This window comes from Elephas maximus, chromosome 8, assembly GCF_024166365.1.
Source record: "Elephas maximus indicus isolate mEleMax1 chromosome 8, mEleMax1 primary haplotype, whole genome shotgun sequence".
In the NCBI taxonomy this organism is placed as follows: Eukaryota; Metazoa; Chordata; class Mammalia; order Proboscidea; family Elephantidae; genus Elephas; species Elephas maximus.
In genome coordinates this window covers 46115769-46128185 of record NC_064826.1, presented here as the reverse complement: position 1 = coordinate 46128185, position 12417 = coordinate 46115769, and the positions used below count along the sequence as shown (strand labels likewise).

The following is a 12417-nucleotide window of genomic DNA, read 5'->3' as shown; positions in this document are numbered from 1 at the left end:
GTTTAAACAGAAATGCTTAGCTTATTTATTTTTATGAAACAAAATTCAACTGAATTTGATGGAATTCTAAAGGAAATGGGGAAGATAGAGAATTGGCAGAAGTAATTTGAGTATATAGAAATTTAGGCATTTTTATTGATCAGTAATTGATTTATCATCAAAATATATGGTACAACACATAACAGCTTATATGAACGTTGAAATAAGGATCCATTGCACTGCTAGACACATCATAGCTATTAGAGAAATATTGGTGTGTAAAATGGGAAACTGCCATTCAAACTAATCAATAAAATTTCCCTGCATAAATGCTGTGCATTTTACTTTCAAGGCCATGCATTTTCAGGAAGGCTACATATAAATAAGTATAAGACACATATATCTCACAAATACTGCTTATTTCATATTTCTTTCTTTGCTAAATGGGGGTGATAATCGTCTCTTATAATGTCTATCCCAGGAAGTTGTAGGGATCAAATGAAAACTTGTAGCACAATATCTAGGTGTTCAATAACCAGTTTACTTTCTTAAGTTTTGTTTTAACATATTTCAATTAGAGGACAAGTGCAAGTATATATTGAGAGTGGTAAATCTTACCTAAGGGAAGGATCTAGAACTCAGAAGTGTCACGAATAAATCCACCTTCCTCTGTCACTTCATTAATTAACTTAGCATAGAGTTGATAAGTCACCCTCACACATCTCTAGCACTGTAGGTCTTTTGAGAGATGTTACATTTAATCAGAGCCTCTAGCTCTTTTGCATACATTTCTACTTTCGCTTTTCCCTCACAACAAATTCGTAAACTGTGAGTGCATCAGGGGCACGCAGTACAGAGTCAGGGATAGAGGAGGAACTAAATTGAATCTGTTGCCCAATGAAGAGATGCAGTTTGGCACCCTGGTCTATGCTTTTGTGCCTAACATTGTATAAATTAGGGAATTATCTCAATTTGGCTGAGCTCTGAATTTACACAGATATTGGTTTTAAATGTTCCAGTGTATTCCAATCCCATTTGTAACTTTTTTTTTTTCATAGATTTTTCTTTTGCTCTTCTGCAAAACTTCTCAGTTAACTGAAGTGATGCTGATAAAACTATTAGTAAACAGTTGCCCAGATTTAGCAAGAGGACTTACCTTACTCTAGTGGAAAACCAATGACAGCAAATAATGAAATATAACACAAGTTAAAAAATGCCTTTCAATGCATGCAGCACTCTGATTAGTCATAAAAGTCTGATCAGGTTTAGACGCAATATAGGATTTTTCATCTCTTTTGAAAATAAAAATTAAAGAAGTTATTTCTTATTCTTCTATACCCAATATATATATACATTTTACTTTTCTATGTAATGCAACATGCAATATTTGCTCATAACCATATGTCAAGGTACATGTAGCTACAGTACTACATTTGGCATAAATGTTGCATATTAAATACAAGTATTAAAGCCATAGTTTTAATATTTAATATTAATATTTAATATCAATAACCACTATTACTAATTTTAATACCTGATTTGTGAATTTACATTTTAGGAAATACTTATTCCTGAATATATTAAGGAACAGGCTTTTAAAAGTACGAAAATCCTCCATATCAGATAAAACAGTCAAATTTAATAAAGGATAAATATGCTTTGCAACAAATGTAATATGCCGGTTTCCATAAATCATTTGTGCCAAAAATGTGACAGTATCTTGATAATGAATAGCATGAGGGGATGGTTATGATGGAACTCATATTATTAAAACCTAATAAATGCTTTTTAAGACCATAGTTAGCAATATAGTGGTTTTCAATTCTCAGTAAATGTGGTAACAATTCACTTTTTAATAAATCAATTTAGAAGGGCTAACTCTTTACTGAGCAGTTTGTTTTCAAGGTACACATGCAAAAATTGGCCCACTTCATTATACACATGACAGGTGTGACTTAGACACACACGCAGGAAATGTGATGTGTGAATGAAATGCATAGTTGGGTGAGGAGGATTCTTAGGATAGAAGTATGAATGCCCAACAAAAAAGGTTAAGACAAATAATTGTCTTTTATCCTAAGAAGAACCCCACTAGCATGGATCTTGTGAGGGATCTGCCCAAATTATTCATAAACATTTACTGAAAAACAAATACTCTACACTAGCAAATGGATTCTGAGAGATTAGATTTCTGACACTCAATTGTCAATGACTGTGTTATGCTACATCATTCAGACTTTACAGAACGAGGACTTTTGTAAGCTAGTGAGGCTGGAAGAAATGATCTGTCAATTCGGTTTATCTGGTATATGGCAGATTAGCGGGAACTAATCATCATGAAGTGCATTTCATGTGCAGGTTTTATTGAAGAACATCATCAGAGCGGGGAGATTATACTCTCAAACAAGCATAAGGCATAAGTGACTTTGCTTGTTAACTTCTAAAAGGATGGCTTTTATCTGTATGGTGCGGGCTTGGCTTGTCATTCTGTATATCCATATTTATGAACCGCAAATCCTCCCACATGTAGTATTTTAGCATTAAACTATTAAATTAAAAACTATGTTATTTATCTTGTTCATTTAGGATGCAATCTTAAACCTGGAAATATTTTCAAAAGTACTAAATTTGCTCTCATCAAACTTGTATATCTTCTTGGTTGATACGGGCAGAACTGAGATTAAACTCAATGTAAGATACCATGCGCGGCCACCATTTTTCTTTCTTGGGGTTTTTAGCATGTGTCCTTGGTGCACATGCTCGAAAGCAAAACTATGGTAATAAAGCTACATTAAGGCCAATCTTCACTTAAAAAATAATACCGATTTCTAAAAATTCTTAAGTGAAATGTATGGCCAACCATTAGTTGCAAAAACATATTAGTAGTCCTATTTTGCAGCTGTTCAGTTAAAAAAAAAATTTTTTTTTTTTTTTTTTTCAGTTAGGTAGGGCTTGTATCTCATAAGATAAGCACCTCAGTCTGCTCCTCTCCCCTCCACATCAAGGAGTTAATACTACTAGATTACAAAACTATATGTTCTTATGTAAAAGTGTAATTGAATAAGAGAATATTTTTAAATCATAGGGTTTTATGGAAGTATTCCACCTATTTCTAAATATACATCTGCTGTAGCAAAGTTACAATTAGTAGTATTTGTAAATCATAACAGGAACATTGGCTAGCTTCTTTGTGCCTTACTTGATTGAAAGATGCTCTGGAAAATCAAAATACTTAATTTTTTTCTGAACTCTCTGGCATTTTCTATTTATTTTAAGCAAATCAAAGGAAAGAGCCGAAGTAATTAATTTGTAGGGCTATCCAGTACATGTTAATTAATGAATGTTGTAAAACTTTTTGTGACTCTTATAAAAAGAAGTACTTTGAAAAGGCACAGTGGCAGAAAATGTTAAATCCTGAGATAAGAGCAAAACATCAAAACATAGTTCTGAAAAATATAATTTCTTAGAATTTTATTTTTTAAACAACTCATTTATTGAATTCAGCTTCATGAGGTATTTCCTCTGTCCAAAAAAAGAGGGAAAAGAGAAAAAAGTAACTCCTTTAATTTTAACAAGTTTCGAAATGTCATTAAAGAGAGCATTTGTTTTTAAAATTATATGTGTAATATATATATACATAAAATTATAGGGTGATATGTATTAAAATTATAATTTTTATACATATCACCCTATATAAATTATTCACTGAAAGAAGACGCTGACTATAACTTAAATCATGTAACACTGCATGTTTGGCAATGCTAATTTCATTCAAACTGTTTTAGCCCTTGAGAGTTTGAGATGATAATGCAGGGTGAGAGTACACAGGTGCCTGGTAAGTGATAAATTCCTCAAGTTATTAAATTCTGGGGACTGACTAAAAATGAAATCTTTACAAATACAGATTATAGGTCCAGAAAAATACCAGAAAAACTGCATTTCTGGTATTTTTATAATCTGAACCTGATTGTTGTAATAATACCACAATGCTGATAGTTACATGAAATTGCTTGGCTGGGTGGGGAAGGAGAAGTAGTGTCTACTCAAATGCTGAGGTGTTAAGAATTGTTGTCTACTCAGGGGAAGGATTAACATCCTGTCTTTTTTTGAGAACTGGCAAATTCTGAAGTTTCCATAGGAGCTGGTAATGCTTTGTCAGGCACAGGAAGCCCAAGGGTGGATTATCCAATAGGCAAGGTAAGCACAGTACTTACCTTGCTTACCAGATCATCTGTAGTGAAATTGTTCACTAGAGATTAGTAAGTAAGCACAAGTAAGCCTGTGCTTACCTTGCTTACTGGGTCATCCATCCCTGTAAGGGATTGCAAATTTGAAAAGAGGCTTTGATTGTGTAGGAAGGCGCTGTGGGGTTGGGAGAGAGACAGATGCCAGCCACACCTAGAAGCGGAATCTTTGATATGGTGAAAAATGTGAAATTGTTCACTACAGATAATCTAGTAAGTAAGGTAAGCACTGTGCTTACCTTGCCTACTGGATAATCCGCCCCTGAGGAAGCCCCATGGATGTAAATTTTCTTGGCGAGAGACTTGAAAGATAAGAAGTGGTTACTGACTCTTAACCAGAGTCTCAACCTTCATATCAGAATCACCTGAGGTGCTTTTTAAAAAGTCTGATGTTCAGGCCCCATCCCAGATCAATTTTAACCATAATCAATCCCTAGGGAGGGGCCTGTGTATTGGGGTGTGCACTGATGTTTTCATAGCTCCTCAAGTGACTCTGATGTTTAAGCAGATTGAAAAGCGCTGCTCTAAAAGGAAAGGAGCAAGGGAAAAATGGCTCTAAGGTTGGTTTTTGGTCTATCTGAACATTTCTCTATGGCCTTACTGTACATTTACTTATCTCAGAGCCCAGGCTATCTATGCTCCTGGAATAATGTCATCTGAGGTAATCGATAACTAAGTAATACATCAGCCTCATATTTAGATTCAAATGAGTCTGGACAGTTAACTTTCAACTTTAACTTTGTCCTGTAGAGGCAGAGCCCAGCAAGTTGTCCAAAAGCAGCAGAGCGCACAGTGAGAACTCGTGTAGGGACCAGTTGCTCTTGGATCGGGGGTTGATAATGGATGCCATGCAAGCAGGTGCCTCAGTGAAAACTAAGACGAGGGCTAACTCAAGACTGAGAAAATCAGCTCATGGCTATGGTTGAAAGAAAACAAATCTGGTAGTTTTCCTACCAATTAATCATTTAAATTTGCTTTCAAAATGACTGAAATCAGCAAAAAGACTGATTTCATTTTTGCTTTGGTAAACGGAATGAACATTTGAACCTATCTACCGAGAAGATTCGCCTCTCCTTGCCAACCACTTGGAGCCATCAGTCCGAACCCGTCGAGACATAAGCATTCCAGTTCTACAGGAACTAGATCGTTAGAGAAAAAGCAAGTCATCTCTCTGAGAGGGAACAGCCAACCCCGTTAGGTGAGAGTGGTGAGAGCCTTACTATACTGGGGTGGGGGGAGGGAATAATGGGGGAACATCCTCAACTTGATAGGTGCTGGGATTGGCCAGGAGGAATCTGAGACAACACATTCTTTGTTCTAGTTGTAACTGTGTCACCAAATGGAAGAATGCCTCAGCCATCTGTGGCTAAGACAGGTGTTTGTAACTGGCAACACTAGACAGTAACACTGTGTATGTGGAACACTACAGATCCTTTTTTCTTAAAGGATGTGATTCTATTTTATAAGGCAACCGAGATCTGGCATAAGACATTGTTTTCCATTTACCTAAAAACTTTTGTTTTATCCAATTTAACCAGTATTGACAAATCTTTAAATAAATGCTTTGCCTACTGAAGTTTTCTAAGACATTAAATTCTGTTCGGGGCTTTGTTATTTCACTGCTGACTTGAGCTATAGCTTGTAGTTGCCGAACAGCGTCAACCAAAGTGGTCCTGTGGGGGGCTTCTCATCAGGAACAATTCTTACTGAATTAAGGAGCATGCTGTGTCAAAGGAATTTCAAACCTTTCTGCAATGGACATGGGATGACACGTGTCAGATACTCACAGGACGACCTCCACATGGTCCAAAGCCCACTGATCATGACCTGTTCCATTGTGGCGTGGTTGCCACCAGCGCAGTAACACTCCTTTCATCCGTGCTTCCCTGGGTCATAGGCAGAAGGACACAGAGGTTAAAATTAGGATAATGAGAACTTTCTGGTAGGTGATTTCCAGATCTGTAATAGGCTAATTATAATAAACTAAAAACCAAAACCAAACGCAGTGCTGTCGAGTCGATTCCGACTCATAGCGACCCTATAGGACAGAGTAGAACTGCCCCATAGAGTTTCCAAGGAGCGCCTGGCGGATTCGAACTACTGACCTTTAGTTAGCAGCTGTAGCACTTAACCACTACGCCACCAGGGTTTCCATTATAATGGCTAACCTAAATCAACAAAACTTGGGCAGGGAATTCAGATTTGTTCAGGTCACAGTAGCAGCCTTAAACTTTATTGACAACTCATGGGCCTTGTAATAATTTCACATCTCCCTCCCTCCTTCCCTCTGTTCCATTAGTACTTGGAAGAGCAATACATTCATAGTTGACAAATATGAATTGCTTCTGTGTAGCAGGCACTGTGCTAGAAGCTTGGGGCATAATGCTCAGCAAAACTGACATAGTTACTTGCCCTCATCAAATTTTCAAACTAGTGCTGTTGCTGCTGGGTGCCATCGAGTTCATTTTGACTCATAGTGACCCCATGTGACAGAGTAGTACTGCCCTATAGGGTTTTCTATGCTGTAATCTTTAGGGAATCAGGTCCCATGGAGATTCTGAGTGGGTACAAACTGCCAACCTTTTGGTTAGCAGCTGAATGCTTAATCATTGCTCCACCAGGGCTCCTTCAAACTAGTGTACTCAGCAGAAAACATAAATATTGTTTTATAAAGACTAGAGATAGGGCTAAGGAAAGGGAAGTATGCAAAAAAGTGCCTTTGCATTTGGTTGTTATCTGTGTTTCCTCTTGTTCTTATTCTTTGCTTCCATTTTTGCCTCTTGTCCTCATAGAAAATAGTAATAAAACTTTGGACAGCTGGATACATCTTGGTCCTACCACCACCTGCTTTTGTGGCCTTGTTCCTGTAACTTCACTAATTTGGGCCTTTGTGACCTCTGGGAATCCCTTGGTGGTACCAATAATTAAGTGCTCTGCTGCTAACCAAAAGGTTGGTGGTTTGCGTTCACCTAGAGGTGAACTCAAAAGTCTGGGGATCTACTTCTGAAAACTCAGTCACTGAAAATCCACTTGGGCACAGTTCTGCTCTGACATACACGGGGTTGCTATGAGGCAGAACTGACTCGACAGCAACTGATTTGGCTTTTTTAGTCCTCCTCTGAGGCCTTTATGCTTTCTTATAGCTCAAACTCTGTGATTATCCGGGCTTATATGTGAGACCAGGCCTTTCCATTTAGGCCACTTACAGGGGGACGTTGTAAGACACTCTCTGTGCCTGTGTGAAGTCCTTTGGCTGGTGCTGTGCAATGACATGCCAGGTGATCCCGTTGTTGACGCTGTACTGCAGCAGCACAGCTTTGTCCACGGCGTGGGGGCCGCTCAGGTCGCTGTTACAGCTGTCTGTCTGGGATATGCTCCCAATTTGCAGAACAAACATAATTTTACTGGAAAACACAGGGGAAATAATCTCTAAACAGTAGTCAAGACATATTACAAGACGAGTTATACTTTAAATTTTTTAAATTTTTCTTGTTCCTAATATAATAAAAATAGGAGAATTCAGCTTTATGACTAAATCACACTAGTAATATAATTTATTTCTATTATCTTTTAAATTATGTGTATGACCGGAACCCAGGAAGGCTGGTTTTCTACATAAAGAAAACAATTTTGACTTTCAAAGATGTATACTTTTTCATAGTGTTGGAAATCTTGTTAGAGTATTTCATCTAAAACATCTATTCTCTGAAAGCGAATGTAGACAGCTAAGGACATAGAGAGGACCAGGAATAAAACCACAATATTTATGCTACCTACTTTTTACAAATAGCTCCAAACCGAACAGCTTCTGGACAAGGACAAATTATCATGTCTATTTTAGGAAAGGGACGTCTGCAGATCAGAGCTGACAGAAAATGGAGTGAGAGACACGCAGGCGTGGCCCATTCTGCTATTCTGTTCAGTGTGTCCCTTTGCTTTTCATAGGTGTCCTTGCCTCAGAAGATACAGTTTTTAAACATAGCAAATGTATCCTGATAAGAGTCTTAGTGTTAGCAGAGTAGTCCCATTTAGAGCAGGTGTTCAAATAAAAAGCTGGACTTAAAAAATGTGAATGCATTAATGAATTTAAAACAGTTACTTGTACAACATGGTGTGCAGTTGTTAACTAAATTATATCTGCATAAGGGAACAAGGAAAAACATCAGGTTGTCTAAGTCGAGAATAGTTTTTGGTAGGAAAAAAAATCAAAATGGGAATAGGCAGACATGACATCTTTTGACATCTCCATGGTTATCATACAAGAATTAATTTTATTACATATTTGTCATGTTGAAGGATGAAAAGCCTTCTTTTCTGCCTCTAAAAACACATTGCTAATATTTTCCAAAGTGGAAGGCTTCAAGTGAGCCTCTATACTCTCATTAACCAAACATCTGATTCTCAAATACCTTTATAGCTACTGACACCTTTCAGTATTATGTACTTTGTAACTTTTTTAAAGCCTTGGAATCTTTTCTTAAATTAAACAGACAAAAGCTATGTTTTTGCTGGCTGAGGCTGCAGAGCTGGGAACGGCAGGTGGGGAAGGAAACTGTACCCTCTGGGACCTCTTTTCCTCTGTTGCTTCCCTAGTCCACATGCAAGGTCACTGTCCACTCTACTCCACCATAAACTCCAGCTCCTATAGCATGTGAATTCTTAAAGTTCTTATCCATCTATCTATCTGTTCAACAGTCCATTCATCCTCCATTTCTGTGCACTTCCATAGGCTAAACATAGATCTATGTTTGCATTACTATAAATCTACTTCACATACACATTTACATTTACATGTTTGCCTTTGGTCAACACTAAATTATTTATATGGATTTTCCATAGCCAGTTTTTTATACTTGGCCATTTCCCCAGACTTATGCCTATGTGACCACCACTGAGCCTGTGCATATAAAAAATTACAAAGTAATCGTAAAAGAAATTTATCCAAAACATAATTCGGAGTTGTGAAACATATTCCTTATACCTAATTCAAACGATATATAGGTTTCCACCATTTAGTACCATCTGTACATAAAATTCATTATCAGAGCTAACAGACAGTTGATAATAACTAGGTTCGTGACTGATTCTATGTCTGGACCAGAACACAGGGGTTTTGTTACCTTGCTCGAGTGAGATCCAGAGGTTTGGTAGCAGCTTGCCTTATCTGACAGCCATTAAAATAGAGCGAGTCTCCATGGGCGTAGGGTGCCAGCTGCCCACAGCCACTTCCTATCATTCCACCTTGAATGGTCTCCCAGTTTGCCTCAGTGACTCTCGCTGACTCAAAATTATCTTTAATATAGCTGGGAAGATCATGACTGAAAACAGAGCAGTCATCACCTGGAGGGAAAGAAATAATCACAACATTTAGCTGGAACAAGTAGAATCATCAAAAATTAAGAAGAATTCAATTTCAGATTTAATCCATTGCTGTGACTATAAGAATGGCAAAATACAAGCAGATGTAGACTCCCAGCAATGAATAGTTCTCTTTTATTTGGGCAATAATTGGTTTACATTGCTGAACAAAACCAGTTACCCTTTGAGTGAGTGTTTACTAAAGTATGCATGTGCTGATATACTTATTGCTTGTGTAAACCCCTTGTTTAAATACCACAGCATCTGGCTGGGCCTGCGTGTGCATCAATAGTGGATCTCAGCAGGGAGCACTCACCCTGGCATGACAGGCCAATCTAATTTCTTTTTTCCTAGCATGACTCTGTAGTAGAAAATAAGGCGTGTCATCTTCTTGTCTTCCTTCCAGCTCTATACTTGATGATTCTTGCGAGCAGAGTCTGTATCCTATTTATTGTTGGATTCCCAGTGCCTAGCACAGTACTTAACACATAGCAGATACTCAGTAATGAGGCTGGGATAAACACATGAAAAATGGATAAACTGGAAGTGTCTCTCAGAGACCACTGAGCTAAATTCTGGCATTTGTTAGCAAATGTGTATGTGTTTGCATTTTCCCTTGATTTAAGCAATACATCTTTTCTAAACATCTACAATAGTTTAAAATCAAAAGGTCATAGTTCTGTTGGATCAAGGCAGGGGAAAAGCTCCAAATAACTAGGACTTTTTGGAGACACTTGATTTGTTCATTTGCCTAGAGTTCAAACTTCCCAGCTAATACTCAGACTCAACTGGTCTCAGCTGAAGTAAGAATCCAGAGGAAAAAGGAGATGGCTTAGCAATTTCTAATATCAGAGATGTGCAACAGTCAGCAGCGATCATATCAATTTCATTTGGAAGTGAAAAAATAGCATAAACAAAAAGTCTAAGTAGATTCTACTCCAGAATTCAGGTATATGGATTTTTACATTGTACACTTGGGAAAAGTTGTATAATTCTGTTATTCTTTAGAGAAATCTCTCACCTATGTGAGACAGCAATGCTGATTGGAAGAACAACTAGAGTACTGGTATTCTTTCTCAGATTTACTAGCGGTGTGACCTTCAGCAAGTCACTTAACCTCTCTGAGTCTCAATTTCTTCACCTATAAAATGGAAATAATAATATTTACCGTAGCTAACTTATGGGGATGTCATAAATACTAAATGACTCTGATGAATGAATTGATAGAACTATGTAAATCATAAGACCACGCAAGAATGTATTAAAAAAGAATTACTGAGCATTGTTATATGCCAAGTGTTAGGCCCTGAGGATATAATAGTTATTATGTAAAGTCAGCTTTCAAATGATAGAGGCTAAAACCTGCTAGAAGCATTGGATCAAAGGAAAGCAGGGCTGCAGGCTTCTTACAGGAAGACATAAATTTTCTGAGATGTGAGCTGCGTAGGTGCCCTCTTCCAAATATATACTTGGCCTTTAGATGCTCAAGCAAGAAAAATATATTTTTATGAGTCATGAAGGCCTCTGGTGTGACAGAGTGATGGAACATCTTGAGTTGTCAGCTACATCTTGGGAAGACAGTGACTGGTGCCGTTGAGAGAGGCTGAGGGAGAATGAATATTGGCAAGGTATTTAGAGAAGGGCAGACAGTCCAGGAAGGAGAGAGGCCCAGAAATGGAAATAAAGCGTTGGGGTGTGGGTGGGTCAGGGAGTTATATGGAACATGGGGAATGTGAGGTACTATAGAATATTCTGAGTAGTTAAAATCTATAATTTTAAAAATACTTTCAGGAACATAGAATAAACCTATCCTTGATAATTCATTCCAATGATAAATAACTCTGTGATCAAGGAGTGATTTATCTATCTCAAACCTCTCAGGCTGAAGTTTCTATCCATTTGCTGGTGGATGTTGGTATAAAGGTTAGGATAAAGAGAACCTCATAGTCTCCTATATCAAAAGTGACAGCCTGGGATTCAGACCTTGGAAACTTTCATCACAGATGCAGACGGCGCCGGTGGTGCAGTATCCGTGCCCGCTACAGAGCTTGGGGCAAGCCTCTCCGATGTACACGTGGTCAATGGCCCAGCTCTGCTTCTCAGTCTCTTCCCCTTTCTGGATCCAGCGGAACTGTGTCGCACTGAAAGTCCCACAGAAAGCCGGAAAGATTCAGCAAGCTGTTATTTCTCAGGACTGCGCCCAGCCTCTACCCTCTGGAGATGGGATTATTTCTGAGGGAAGGGCTACCCCACCACCCCCTGGATTGCTCTCCTGGCAGAGGAGAGAGAACTTGTACTCCTCAGACTCTGCAAGATTGCCTCAAACTTGGTGCCTTTCCTGAAACTTTTATGTGAAGATCCCATTCTATTCCATCATAAATGTGTTAATTTTCTTATAAAGGTGAATCATCTTCCAGATCTTTTGAGTAAAATGAATGCGGACCTAGGAAGACTGTATTCCATCACGTTTATCCTGAGGCTTCATGTAACTGACCAGCCTTGCACACTCCAGAGGGTCCTTGCATCTTGGCTGAAAGGTGCAGCCTTTGGGAAGGCAGAACACTGGAGTGGGATGGGTGTGTTTCTACGTCTCTGTCTGGAGTCTGTGATTCCAGGCCTGTGACTTAGTTTGATATGTGTCATGATATTTCATCAAAAGAAAACCTAGTATCTATGAATCATTTACAAATCATCTCCTAGTTCTTCCTATTTTTTCTTGGGACGTGCACTTGTCATTTTGGTACATGGGTTGATGAAAGAAGGGAGAAAAAAGGGTAGAGGGTACTAGGGCTGCAATTAAAATTCTGGCCTCACTTTACCAGTTGTTCCCAGTTCA

General features: G+C 38.2%; 1 protein-coding gene across 2 annotated transcripts in view; it reads right to left on the bottom strand.

The window, feature by feature from the left end:
- The window catches only part of RELN (reelin), a 526658-nt gene that overhangs the window by 4076 nt on the left and 510165 nt on the right, over positions 1 to 12417 (bottom strand). For both annotated transcript variants that reach the window (XM_049893075.1, XM_049893076.1), the window contains exons 60-63: positions 11565 to 11722; positions 9344 to 9563; positions 7430 to 7627; positions 6011 to 6109 (exon numbers count right to left, since the gene is read on the bottom strand). In XM_049893075.1, coding sequence (XP_049749032.1) covers positions 6011 to 6109; positions 7430 to 7627; positions 9344 to 9563; positions 11565 to 11722 — 675 coding nt within the window. The remainder of the gene's footprint in view (positions 1 to 6010; positions 6110 to 7429; positions 7628 to 9343; positions 9564 to 11564; positions 11723 to 12417) is intronic.